This window comes from Ictalurus punctatus, chromosome 7, assembly GCF_001660625.3.
Source record: "Ictalurus punctatus breed USDA103 chromosome 7, Coco_2.0, whole genome shotgun sequence".
NCBI classification, from domain to species: Eukaryota; Metazoa; Chordata; class Actinopteri; order Siluriformes; family Ictaluridae; genus Ictalurus; species Ictalurus punctatus.
This window is the reverse complement of record NC_030422.2, coordinates 24842713-24857651: the sequence shown is the minus strand read 5'-3', so window position 1 is coordinate 24857651 and position 14939 is coordinate 24842713. Positions and strand designations below refer to the sequence as shown.

Sequence of the window (14939 nt, the reverse complement as noted above, 5' to 3'; positions counted from 1 at the left end):
TACTCGTATGCAATTATATAGTAACACAATGTCACACAGACACGCACCGTACTTGTGGCAGTGCTGTACGGTGCACTGGATAAAGGCCTGCACCTCTTTGTACTTCTGAAGGAAACTGTCCTGAAAACGACTGGCCTCTTCAGCACTCACACCCAGTATACCAGACAGACGCTCCTTTCCTACAGAGGAAACACACAGAAAGATCGAGACAGAAACAACAGATACTAAATGAAACGCAGTTAAAGTAAAGTGTTTTGGATGAGAAGGAGAGAATAAAGCAAACACAGGTGCTATTCTTTCTTTATTTTCATTACTGTTATTATTTTCAAGAACCATGACTAATGTACAAGACAGCTTTTTCCTCACAAAAGGTCATTACAGAATGACTCACGTCGTGCATAGTTAATAACTTACAGGTACCATCTGTATATAAAACTCCACAGTTCTTTTATGAGTTGGAAATGAACGTCACACATATGCTCATATAAGCAACTGATGAGTAACACATCCAACTTACCTGTGTGTGTGAGAAAGTTTTTTTTTTTTTAAAGCAATGTGTTAAACATCATTACATCACAGCACTATTGAATTCTCGAATCTGATTGGTCAGAAAGGGTCCGATGAATTTTTTTTTTATAACAGCAGCTTGCGCATTAGTGCTGACTGTCATTCAAATGATAATATTATATCATTCATTGTAATACTTTTATCATTTCTATAGTAACAACCTCTCCACACAAGCAGATTTAACATTAAGGAGTCTCCACTGTCAGCATGTTCTCAGTGGTTTCGTAATAACACTTGTTTCACAGATGTTCCACAAAATTAGATGTATCTATAAATGGATAAAAAGTACTGTGTCCACTCTGCTTAGCATTGGGCTGAATCACACTGACGTTCATTGACTATTTTCCTATAACAGCACACAGTTTTATTCCTTACATGACAAATATTAGCTTTATAAATTAAACATACTCCTCCATTTGTAAAGCTACATGTTGCAAGAAGATGGTGTTTGTTCATGTCACGTTTTCTACCATGAGCCCCTGTACACCGTTTACATCAGTCAGCCCTAACAATAGATACATGTGCATTTCCTTGTTTACGCACATTTCCTCCTCAGATTACATTGCATATAAATTTGAATAAGACTTCATTCACTCTCTCTTCATCACAAGTACACTAGTCTGTACCCGTACAAGTTTACCAAGATGTGGGAAAACTGTAAATATTGATATTGGATTGTGAGAATGGTGTGAGAGTGAGAATTTTGGTCTCTTTGTGTTGCTATGGCTACAACCACTACTCCAGCTAGTACGCTGGAGTATCTTTGTGGCAAATTACAGCGCTATTACTTCTATTCCCACCTCACAGTTCAGGGCGTAAAGCAGCTGTGCTCTGTCACCACATTGTGGCATATCAGAGGGGCTCCACTGTTTCACAGCCTGCAGGTCTACAGACACAGGATTGGGATTTTAACCCCAAGTGATCTAAAGCTCATTTCCCCTTCTGTGCTCAGCAGTAGTGTGGAGAAATGAGACGGGATGAAAGGGAGACAGCCTCTGAGATGAGAAGCACATGAGGAAAAAAAAAATCCCTTTAAGCAGCTCAGATTTGTGTGCATTGAAGATTAATGCATTTACTAATGTATACTAATAATCTGATCATTCAGTGTAATAGGCTGTTTTCATGATCATCATATTCAAGTCTTCATGTAAACCGTATACTGCTGTACAATATATTACACCGGATCACAGATGTTATCGGATTTCAAAATCTATGATAAAGATTTTTGGCTAGTCCATGTGTCATATGTTTAGAAAGACGTGATTACTGAAGATAATCCCTTTTTTCACTGATGCATTGATACCTAGGGACCTGTAAGAGTTCAAATGGAATACGCTTGCCACACTCTCCTCTGAGACACCCTTTCACCTGATTATTCATACCTCTCCTCCAAATCACCTTTCATCTCTCATGAACACTGAACGGTTCTTTATCTTCCGACCTGTGTGAGTGTGTGTGAGTGTGTGTGAGTGTGTGTGAGTGTGTGTGTGAGTGTGTGAGTGTGTGTGTGCGCATGAGCTCATTCCTCCCCATCATATAAATGAGCATGTGTCTTGTATGGCTTCCTTTTAGTAGTCTGTTACCATGGATATGGTCTAAGTCTCTGAAAGGCTATGTACTCTTGGGGTTTTTTTTTTTTCTCTTCATGACACCTTCTATTTCCTCCAGGATCTTATCATACATGTTGCAGTGACTTTTACACACGTCTCATTCTTTCATGTTGTGCTTGGTTCGAATAGGAAGCGCAACAGTGAAGAATGCATTTGGAGGTCAGAATGGAGGACAAAGTGCCACTGTTGGGCCCTTGAGCAAGGCCCTTAACCCTCTCTGCTCCAGGGGTGCCGCATCATGGCTGACCTGTGCTCTGACCCCAACTTCTGATCCCAAGCTGGGATATGCAAAGAAAATAATTTCACTGTGCTGTAATGTATATGTGACAAATAAAGGCTGCTTCTTCTTCTTCTTCTTCGTGTCACATGTTCACTGATATAAGCTCAAAATCAATAACAGAGTCAACCTAGATAACCGCGATAAACAAAGCTCTCTCTCACTCACACACACTTTTTGCCTTCTGGATAAAAGTTGTAGGATCCACGTTCTGTAGTGTTCTCAATTTAGAATAGCAAAAGTCTTACTCTTAGTGCAATTAAACGTACCATAGTCTCTCAAAACAGTCCTCAGGGCCCCCCAGATGGTCTACATTTATTCTCTAAATGTATTGTGTTGCATTTTTGTTCTTTTGTGAGTTGGCAGTACTTTTTGGGTCATTGTTTTGCTGCATGATGAAGCTCCTCCCAATTAGACTGGATGCATTTCTCTGTAAACGTCTGAATTCATTCTGCTGTTACCATCACGAGTTACATCATCAATAAAGATTAGTGAGCTTGTTACAGAAGCAGCCATTCAAGCTCAAGCTATGACACTACCTCCACCATGCTTGACTGATGAGCTTGTATGCTTTGGATCATGATTAAGACCATTCTTTCTCCACACTTTGGCCCTTCCATCACTTTGGTAAAGGTTAATCTTTTTTCCAGAACTTGTATGGCTCATCTCTGTATTTCTTTACAAATTCCAATCTGGCTTTCTGATTCTTATTGCTGATGAGTGGTTTGCATCTTGTGGTTTGGCCTCAGTATTTCTGCACTTGAAGTCTTCTGCAAATGGTGGATTGTGATACTTTCATCCCTGCCCTTTTGGAAGCTGTTGGTCATGTCACTGACTGTTGTCTTTGGGTTTCCCTTCACAGCTCTCACAATGTTTCTGTCATCAACTGCTGTTGTTGTTTTCCTTGGCTGACCTGGTCCATATCTGGTTGTTAGTACACCAGTGGTTTCTTTCTTTTCCAGCACATACAAATTGTTGTATTGGCTATGCCCAATGCTTGTACATTGGTTCGGATAGATTTTCCCACTCTTTTCTCAGCTTTAAAATGGCTTGCTTTTTTCCCCATAGACAGCTCTATGGTCTTCATGTTGTTGTTTTTTTTTAAATTTTATTTACAACATATGCAGTATTCACAGGCGAAACCTAGAGCTCAAACCAAGAGCAGACTTTCAGAGCTATTCATTCTTTAAACAATAAATCTATCAGGGCACACATGGGCAGCAAGTAACACCTATCACATGTTCCAATATTTTTGATAACTTGTGTGGGTTTAAACAAATGGTTCTAAGTTGTTAACACATCTTGATGTAAATATGAGAAAAATTTAATTCTGATCTACTGTCTCATATTCATCTTTTGGTCTCAAACCCAAATGTCTTGCTGTTCCAATAATCTCAGAGGGGACTGGATATACAATCAAAACAATACAGACCCAGCAAACTAAACTTATAAAGGTCAAACCAAGTACTTTATGCATCTGAATTAAAACCCGATAGAGCTCACATTCCACAGCCCTATATGAGAAAAAGGATCTTCCACTGACTGAGCTGGAAGTGATCCTAGGGATTAGCCTCATCTAAGATGAATGCTCTGAATTGGCTATAAAGCTTCACAGCTTCGGCAAGACACGCCAGAGTCAGCCCATTAAAGCTTTAAATGTCAAGAGCAAGACTTTATGGTCAATGTGAAACTTAATTGTAAGTCACTATCAATCGAGAATGTCTGCAGTAATATATTCTAAAAATGTTTCCACCATAAAGGCTCTGCATTCTGAATGACGCTGATACAGCTAATCCAATAATCAATAATCTAAAAGCTTTGACCTCTTTAACTGATTCTCTGCCGTGATGCTTCAGTAGCTCACACTGCTTATTATTCCTACCTTTGTTTTTCTTTAAAGAAGAGATTTAGGCTCCCAAATAATGCAACAGATAGTTGAGGTAGTAATATATTGCACAGGAACGGCCCGATCTCGTCGTATCCACCGCTTCAGTAAGTTAACATTTTCTAACAGCTCTGTGTACACAATTTGTTGACATGGTTCAGTATGCTGAAACCTATGAAAAAGGGTCGGTGCTGAGTGTAATTAGAGTGTTATTTTAGTTTTACATAGTGATTTATCAGCACATCTGAAGAAAAAGTTAACATTCCTTATGGTTTAGTTGGGTTTCCATTTCCACCATGCCAGTGTCTGTATAAAACTACTATGTGCCAGCTAGCTCAATCTCATTCTTATCGTCGTTCAAGTACCAGGGGCTCCAGCCGGATCTGATAATGAGCCACCAGTGCGACAGCCTGTCTCAGCCTGTTTATCTTAGTATGACACTGGAGACTGTTAAACAGTTTCGGAGTTATTTTAGTACCCCATTACTTCTTTTTAAAAATGACTGTGATTCACTATATATAAAAAAAAGTAACATAGGCTTAATAAAAGGCGCAGTTTCACATCAGTTTTTCATTTCTCTTGGGATTCCTGGGTGTTTCAGTGTAATTCAAACACTGCAGGTGTCCATATATTTCGGTTGCATTTCAATAATGTTTCGAGACCTCAATAAGACCTGCCTGACCTAGCCACACTCCAAAATCTAGTGGAAAGCCTTCACTGAAGACTGGAGGCCTTGATATCAGCAAAAAGGGGGGTGGATCTGGAATAAATAAATCTGGAAGGGGATGTTCAACAAGCACATACGAGTGTTATGGTCACGTGTCCGCAGCCTTTCGGCCATATAGTGTAGCTCTGAGTTTTTTCTGACTCTGAATCCGGTGACTGTGAGAATATGGGTGTGTGTGAGATCTCACCAGCTCCATAGACCACCGAATAGACAATGCGTTTGGCATGCTCTCTGTCCTCTGCGCTTACACTGTCCTCACTTACACCCTTCCTATGGGGAGAGATAGAGAGTTATATAAGAAGGTCCTAGACAGCAGTGTCAGTGGTGAGGGCACATCCACGGAGTGACAGGGAGGCTGAATATGACATGGCAAAAGCAGCAGCAAGTGGCTAATGTCTGGTCAACTTTCAGACTAAATTATGTCAAACTCAAAGGGTCACACTGTGAACAACACACACACACACACTCTTGTTATGCACATTGCGCTACGTTTTTATACAAAGATTTTCTTCAGTCTCAATGAGTTCATTACGCATGCTGATTTTACTGGTTGTGATTTTGCTAAGTCTGAAATGATGTCTGTCTCAGCAATATATCCTCCAGATGTCCTCATTAAACTGACAGCTAGAAGAAGCATTTGTGCACAGCATCATTGTGTGTCTGGGATCAAAAGCACCTGTGCAGAATGTACACATATTTTAACCGCAACAGTCATCACATTTATCAGATTCAGCGCTTTACATAATGAGATTAATTGCCATTCGATGGATTATTAAAACAATTCCCCACCACGTTTGACCATTCAGTAATTTTACTTAAATGGGGCTCAATCAGTTCATTATGATTTAGATGTATACATGTTTTTTTTTTTTTTTATACCAAACTTATACCAGAGTATGATCAGAAAGTCGATCAATTTTGACATTTACTTTTGACGTACTTTTCTTTTTATCACAGGTTTATAATATCTAATGCACTCATTTGAATACATGATCACTTCTATAGTAGCAGCTCATTCCTGGCCTCTCTCAATCTTATGATGAACAGTTTCAAAATTTAATTGACAATTTAAATACATAAAAGCAGATGAGTTAGTGTTTAGTGCGTCTACGACAGGCAAGCAAGCCAAAACAAAACAATTATGAGGCCCCCAGTGGGTCGTCATGGCAACGGCACTGTGTGAAGGGATGCTTAAATCTGGACGCAAACGGTTGCTCCGCCCACATGTCAGCGCATGCCCAGAATAAGCCCGGAGAGGGACTGGGTACATGATTGTGTTTCTTAAAGTTCTCCCTTCATGTGCGTGTGAGTGGCTGGATCTGTGTGTGTATGTGTGTCTGGCATATATGCTTTTTCAGGTATTAAGCGGAGTGTGCGAGTGGGCGTGTGCTTGTGAGTGTGTACCCACCACTGAGAGGCGAGCATGTTAAAAATGTCTGCTTCAGGGTTCTGGAAGATTCTCAAGAGCTCGCGGTCAGATGACAGATGAGCCAACAGACGCAATTCCACCTGACAGAAATCTAGAGAGAGTGAGAGAGAAAGAGAAAGAGAGAATTTCAAAAGCCTTTTATTTACATGCTTTTAAAACTACAATGACCTATTTCAGTCCCACAGAGTCAATTCAAATGACACTAAATAAATAAATAAATAAATAAAGAGAAAGAGAGAGCGAGAGAGATAGAAAAAGCGAGAGTGAGAGAGAAAGAGAGAGAGAGAGTGAGAGGGAAAGAGAAAGTGAGAGCAAGAGTGAGTGAGAGAGAGAAAGAGAGAGAAAGAAAGAAAGAAAGAGTGTGAGAGAGGGAAAGAAAGAGAGAGTGTGAGAGAAGGCAAGAGAGAAAAAGAGAAAGAGAGAGAGAGAAAGAGAGTGAGTGAGAGAGAGAGTGAGAGAGAAAGAAAGAATTGAATATCAAAGGCCTTTTATTTACAAGTTTTTAAAAGCTACATCGACCTATTTCGGGCCCTCAGAGTCATTGCAAATGACAGAAAGAGAAAGTGAGAGAAACAGAAAGAGAGAGAAAGAGAGTGAGAGAGAGAGAGAAAAACAGAAAGAAAGAGAGAGTGAGAGAAACAGAAAGAGAGAGAGAGAGAAACAGAAAGAGAGAGAGAGTGAGCGAAACAGAAAGAGAGAGAGAGTGAGAGAGAAAGATAAAGAGAGAGAGAGAGAAAGAGAGTGATAGAGAGAGAGAGAGAAAGATAAAGAGAGAGAAAGAGAGTGAGAGAGAGAAAGATAAAGAGAGAGAAAGATAAAGAGAGAGAAAGAGAGTGAGAGAGAGAGTGGAGAGAGAAAGATAAAGAGAGAGAAAGAGAGTGAGAGAGAGAAAGATAAAGAGAGAGAAAGAGAGTGAGGGAGAGAGAGAGAGAGAGAAAGATAAAGAGAGAGAAAGAGAGTGAGGGAGAGAGAGAGAGAGAGTGAGTGAGTGAGAGTGAGAGAGAGAGAGAGAGAGAGAGAGAGAGAGACAGAGAGTCATTATTTGAAAGTAACTGTGCTATAATTAAGTATCGGTACCCTTTTTACCAGGTGCTAGGATTAGGGTATGACCTATCTAGAATACCAGATCATACAGCAAAACAAGTTTTCAGAAGTAGTGTGCAATAACTTTCCCATCAAGTACCACAGAAACCTATAAACACTGGCATGGTGTGGGAAATGATGGGAGGTGGGAAGTACCATTACACTGCACCATGGTGCAGGTAGAGTTCTGTATAAAGATTAGTAACCATACCACGGTGCACCACACTGTCTAGGTGAAATCCTTCTAAATCAGCACTTACCATTTTCTGGTAAAGAAAGGAAAATTAGACAAGAAACAAAGAAACAGAACGTACACATGCGTGGAAGTGTCTATGTAAAATCTTTGTGTGTGTGAGTGAGTGTGTGTGTGTGTATGTGTGTGTTGGTATAGCCCCCTCTCTGTGAGCATGCACAGTAATCCTCCCACTAGCCTCTCTGTCTGATAAAAGAGAATATTAGGGGATGAGCTCACACTGCAACACCAAGTGTGTGTGTGTGTACTTCTACAGAACCTCTCTCTCTCTCTCTCTCTCTCACACACACACACACACACACACACACACACACACACACACACACTTGTTTGCCTCTCAAATATCCAATGTATTGTCAAGAAAGGGAATTTAAAAAAAAAGATCAAGTAGTTTCCCCCCCACGAATGTATGTTTGGTTTAGCTGTCCTTGTGTTTTGTTTGTGTAGCGCTGTGTGGTGAGTGACACAGCAGAGACAGACAGACAGACACAGAGAGAGGCAGAGAGAGAAAATGAGAAAGAATGTGAGATAGAGAGAGTGAGAAAGCAAGAGGCAAAGAGAGAGAGATAGAGAGAGTGAGACAGCAAGAGGCAGAGAGAGAGAGACAGAGAGAGAGACAGAGAGAGTGAGACAGCAAGAGGCAAAGAGAGAGAGAGAGAGAGAAAGAGAGAGAGAGAGACAGAGAGTGAGACAACAAGAGGCAAAGAGAGAGAGAGAGAGACAGAAAGAGTGAGACAGCAAGAGGCAAAGAGAAAGTGAAAGAGAGACAGAGAGAGTGAGACAGCAAGAGGCAAAGAGAAAGCGAAAGAGAGACAGAGAGAGTGAGACAGCAAGAGGCAAAGAGAAAGCGAAAGAGAGACAGAGAGAGTGAGACAGCAAGCGGCACAGAGAGAGAAAGAAAGAGAGACAGAGAGAGTGAGACAGCAAGAGGAAAAGTGTGTGAGAGAGAAAGAGAGACAGAGAGTGAGACAGCAAGAGGAAAAGTGTGTGAGAGAGAAAGAGAGACAGAGAGTGAGACAGCAAGAGGCACAGAGAGAGAGAGAAAGAGAGACAGAGAGAGTGAGACAGCAAGCGGCACAGAGAGGCAGAGAGAAGGAAAGAAAGAGAGAGGGGGATTTTCTGTAACATGATCACAGGTTATTGAGTTCCTGTCTGACTGCTCTGGTCAGGACGTCAGAGTCATCAGTGATTATAATGTCTGATCTAAACTGCTCATTATCAGAATGCCAATAGAGACTTAAGATTTACGGAGGAGATTTAAGTCACACGTTTCAGGGATTTTACATGGACTCCCCTATTAATGACTTGAAATTTGCTTTGGAGTTAAGCTTGAGACTCAAACTCGGGTTTCTACCAGCCTCCGTGTGTGTGTGAATAGGGCGTGTACGTCACTGTTTCTTTTTCACTCATTCATATTCAGTAAGCACTTTATCCTGGCCAGGGTCACAGTGCTCTGCAGTCTATCCAAGAAACACAGGGTGAGGTGGGAATACACCCTGGATGGGGGGACTTTTGCTACATAATGTTGCTCTCTGTTCCTCTGTGTGAGTAAATAAAATCGAAACTAAAAGCCTCTATTTGAGATGGAAGTGTGAATTTACGGCTGTAAGTGTTTCCAGGCTCAGGACAGACAGCCACAATCGCTTAAAATAACAAGTGATGAGATCAGTCATGTCTGACCAAAATTTCATGTATATTCTTACATGACTCTTAATGTCAGCGCTGAAAATGACAGGATTTACCGAGGCATTTTGATCAGACCTCAAGATATTAAAGGTTTGCTTCAAGATGGTCTTTTACTCTGGGTCACAAGTAGCTTTGTATTGATCCACATATCAAAAGGAACTCTAAAGATGAATGAGCGTGAATCGATATTCTCGGAGGCAGGGGCGAGGTGCGTGAGCTCTGAGGTCATTAAGCCTCCCTCTCAGACACACAGATAAATTAATCTTTGTACAGAGGTTCCATACACCTATTCAGAGGCAGGAAAAAACACATTTACATAGACTGCTAGATAATTCTAGCACAAAAAGGTCCTTTTTATCTCAGAAATCCGTACAAATGGTGAATAATTAAATAATTAGCTGCTCCTTCATTATTTTACAGTACAAAGAGACCACAGGCCTGTCCACTTGTTGTTTATTGGCTCACCAAACAGGGACTTGTGAAGTTCAAAGTTCAAACTGCTAGCATCCATTCCCTTTCAATGGGTCTGTCTGAATAGTGTAAAAAAGTGTAGTGTTCAAGTGACTCCCGTATTGCTGTAGCAAAAGATTATTCATTTTTTTTTTTTAATGTAAATGCTACAATTATATAGCCTAGTACAGAGGTTCCCAAACTTTTCCAGGGCAAGGCCCCCCAAATTGCTTTAACATTTGACCGAGGCCCCACTTTTGCAAGATGTCTTTAAAACACGTTAAAAATACAGACTTCTGAATATATCCCCCTTGTTTATTCATAATTACATCTTACATCTTTACATTACATTAGGAATTGATTGTGTGTGTGTGTGTGTGTGTGTGTGTGTGTGTGTGTGTGTGGTTCTCTGAGAGTGAGAAAGAGAAAACATACTAGTGGGAGGGATGGGCTTGGTGGCTTTGACACAGTTTGTCAAGCCTGGCCAAATTGCTGAGGCCCCCCAGGCACCCCATGGCGGCCCCCACTTTGAAATCCACTGGCCTAGTAGATGTTGGCACCTCTGCATCCCGCTTGCTTTACAAAATCATTTTCCAGGACACGAAACAAAAACACACAACGTATATACATGACAGATATTGCTCTCTGAAGGTCATCATGAATGAAGGTTATCTGTTAACATCTTAATGACCCTGAAATGACTGACTAACACACACTAAAAAAAAACAAAAACCCAACAACAGAAACTGTGTGTTATCATTTGATCAGGGGTTTTACTGAAACATTAAAAGAGAAATATATGAGCTGACTCACAGTTAGTGATCAGTGGGTGTTTAATAATAATTCTCAAGATACATATTGATTTAATATTCTATCTTCAACAGATTCGATCTGTAGCTATGCCTTGCTTATCAGCGCTCGTTAAAAATAATAGGGAAGCAGAGTGTGTGTGGGGTAACGATACTGCTGAAATGAGAGGACCTCCATGATGACCACAGCTAAGTGTCTCTGAATGCTATCCACTTCCAGTAACAGTGGCTTAGCAACTGGTTGTAGGTCACTACTCTTTCCTGCTAACTCCCACTGACCAGGGTGACACCATTAAATCATTTTCGGTCTACATAACGTTTCCACTCTGTTGTGAAGTGCTTTAAGGTAAACATCTTTATAGACCAGCAAGAGTAAACGTGTCCAGATTTTTCGCCTCGCGAGAGCAGTAGCTTGAAGAAGTGGGCTTAAAATGATTGTCTTCATATATAGATATGAGCTGGTATTGTGGTACGGTTCAGTTTTGAAGCTGCAATAGCAGCATTGGGGAAAACTATGGATAGTATTACTTAATTGATCATTATTTACATTTGACTATTTACAATATACAATACTCTACTTACAATGTAAGTACAGAGAATAATCACATACTTCTTTACAAAGAATAATCACAATAATGGCTGTTAGAGTTGATAGTTAGCTATCCAGTCCCTCCAGGATTTCGCGAATGCAAAAATGAACGCAAAATCAAGCAAACTCCACAATATCCGGACGGGCCAAGACGTTTCAAGTGACGTCATCACAAGGCACATTCAGCCAAAGCCCTCCTGGATTCCCCTGCGTCGCACATGAGTCTCATTTATCAACAAACATAACTGCAAAACTATTTCATACGCAATCATCGCAAATTTTGAGAGAAGCTGCAGCAAAATCAAGCATTTTTGGCCTCAACAATCACAAAAAACTCTGCAAACTCCTGTACAGACTGGCTATCACTATGTCACAGGCCAACAACTACCACTTGTGTGTTAATGTACCATAAACGTGACGCACATCTGGACAAAGATTGTTTGCATTTTTCCTCTCACCTAGATTTTGCTGATTAGACATACAACAACTTTCTACCAAATGTCTTCAACATCATTTCTAGTACAGTCAAGCAAAAAAAAACCAAAAACAAAAAAAAAAACCAAAAAAAAAACCAATTTCTAAATAGAGTCTAAAGTCCTGTTCATTTCATTAGGGGGAAAAAAAATTAAGAAAAACACTTAAATGTTCTACTGAGTATTTGAGAAGCCTACTAAACATAAAGAGCCTGTATAGATACATGGGATTTGAAGTTTAAAAAAAAAAAAATTGAACAGGAGATGACAAATTGAAGGATTGTTTGTGACTGCGGCACTACAGAGAAGACAACAAAATGTCCTCTTCTCCTGTTTGCATCCTATAATCAGATGTGTCACGACCACTACAAGCCTCACATATTATCTCTCTCTCTCACACACACACGCACATAGTAAACACGCCCAAAGCATACAAACACAGAGTCTTTAGAGAGGACACACTGTGCGGGTGTCCTTGATGCATGATGGTAAAGGGCAACAAAGAGACCAGCCCTATTTTAAGTGATGCCTCCATCCCTCTGTTTCTGTATCTGTTCCTCCTCTTTTTCCTCGTTCTGTGACACAGTTTTGAGGCGGGTGTCAGGGCGTCTGTACTTAGCTGGGTCAGAACACTTAGAACATTCTTTTCCCATGATGCCTTAGAACAGCAGGTTCACCACACACACACACACACATACACATTTCACTCCTCTGTCTACCTCGCTCTCAGTTATAAATACACCCACATCTACCCTCTCACACAAACACCCTCAGTACCATGAAGAGACACAACAAGAAATGACAAGTGACACAGTTAGGGCCAGTGACATGCTGGAGTCATCTAAAACAGCTTCATAGCTTCCTCTTATCTGAAGACATCCCACATGAGCCTCACTATATATATATACAGTAACTACTGCCTGTAGACCATGGAAGAGAATTCCAGTGCTCCACTGGTTGCCAGATATTATTTGGGTGATGGATCATTTTCAGCAGCAGACATGATAGTGTGTGTGTGCTGCTTTTACGAGTGTATCAGGTACAACTGTGTTGATAGTTTGAACATTATCGTCACTGCTGGGTTGAGAGACGGTCCATTACCCAAACTGCACTGATGAAGGGCAGAGGATGTTTATCACAAATTGCACGAGTAAAACAGTTTCATAAAGGGGCTAGTCACTGCCTGATGCATTTGTGCCAGTCAGTATGCTCTGAATGATGTAGCATCCAAATCAAAGCAGCTCAGCAGTGTTACTAGAGTATGGTGGTTCCTAAGGGGTAGTCAGTACTTATATACAAAGAAGTGTGTACAGGTGCATCTAAAAAAAAAAAGTTGATTTTTTCTGCATCTCCATAAAGCTCGTCAGCAGATGGAAGTATGAAGTGCTCTAAAATCTCCTGGCAGACGCTGCATTGACTCTCCACTTGAGAAAACACAGTGGAGCAACAGCAGCAGATGACATGGCACCCAAAATCATCACTGACTGTGGAAACTTCACACTGGACTTGGATTCAAGCAACTTGGATTCTGTGCCTCTCCACTCTTCCTCCAGACTCTGGGACCTTGATTTCCAACTTAAATGCAACATTTACTTTCATCTGAAAAGAGAACTTTGGACCACTGAGCAACGGTCCAGTTCTTTTTCTCCTTAGCCCAGGTCAGACGCATATGCACACATTCACATACTTTTCAGAAGGTCGACATTTCTGTATTATAAATTCTTTATTCGAATATTTTGATACTGGATTTCCATGAGCTGTAAGCTGTAATCATCGAGATTAAAACAAACAAAAAAAAAAGTCTTGAAATATTTCACTTTATGTGTAATGAACCTAGAATATATGAAAGTTCCACTTTTTGAATTAAATTACAGAAAAACTTTTCGATGATATTAAATTTTTTTTGCGATGCACCTGTATAGCTGATAAAATAAGTACATGTAACTTTTCCACCAGACGATGTGGTACTAATCTATCCCATCTTGAACTTTTCAGTTGTTTCATACAAAGATACGTAAAACGGCCATGTGGACGGATTCGGATTTTTCTACTGCGACGATAAACATGAAGATAAAGTGAAGATTGCTGTGCTGTATGCGTCTTTAAAAGAGTAATTCCAACCAGTGGCTTCTTTTTTTTCTGCATTGTTGTGATGAGTTGTGATGTGTCACTTCCCACCTGCGGAAAGGAAAGTCCATCCCTCTCGTGGTATGAACATGGTACGTGGGTGAACAGTTACCAGCTCTGCTTCCTTCTCTGTAGCAGCAAACAGGAAAACAGGAAACACACTTTAATTTCTACAGTATGAGCAATTTCTCTAAAAAAAAAAAAATAAAACAAATCCCTGCATCAAAACTCTAAAAAAACAAAACAAAAAGCCTTCTCCTGCATGAATGCACAAAGCGTTTAACCTTTAACAGATTTTTTATTTGGAACAGCGTAGAGGACAGCCAAGAGCACAAATGTATTTAGAGAGAACGAGTGAGGTGAAGGCACTGCAAGAGCAGATTGATGGGTTTGGGTGTGTATGCTTGTGTGTGTACGGATTGAGTCTAACACACTGTGCTAAAAAAAAAAATTAATAAATCAATGCGCCCTAGGCAATGATGTAGAGCTGCTGTACAACACAGGAAACCCAAATGCCTGGAAAAGGCACCGAGAGGAGGAACAAAAGAGTATAACAGAGAGTCAAAAATGATAAGACTGTGAGAGGCAGACAAAGCAGAGTGAGAGATAGAAAGAATGTGGAGAGAGAGAGAGAGAGAGAGAGAGAGAGAGAGAGAGAGAGAGAGAGAGAGAGAGAGAGAGGCTAACTGACAGAGGCTCTGGGGGCGTGTGAAAGTGCAGAGGCATGCACCCGCTGGTGTAAGCACATCACTCAGACTGAGAGCAGTGTGCTGTATTACAATCTAAATCTTTACCTGCCAAGACCTACTACTTCATTAAGGCTTGAGTAACCAACATGCTGCAGATTTATTGCGCCATTTTCACACATTCACAGAAAAGTTTTAGACTACCAGCTACAACAAAATATATAACGTGTTACGTATCTTTTTCCGTCTTTCAGCGCTTTCATCACATTATTTTATCACAGGTTTATA

At 40.5% G+C, this 14939-nt stretch overlaps 1 protein-coding gene across 1 annotated transcript in view; it reads right to left on the bottom strand.

Annotated features, from left to right (window-relative positions):
• Window positions 1-14939, bottom strand: part of poln (polymerase (DNA directed) nu) — a 54219-nt gene that overhangs the window by 7448 nt on the left and 31832 nt on the right. Inside the window, exons 18-21 of the mRNA XM_017472570.3 lie at window positions 14017-14094; window positions 6475-6586; window positions 5254-5336; window positions 48-179 (exon numbers count right to left, since the gene is read on the bottom strand). Coding sequence (XP_017328059.1) covers window positions 48-179; window positions 5254-5336; window positions 6475-6586; window positions 14017-14094 — 405 coding nt within the window. The remainder of the gene's footprint in view (window positions 1-47; window positions 180-5253; window positions 5337-6474; window positions 6587-14016; window positions 14095-14939) is intronic.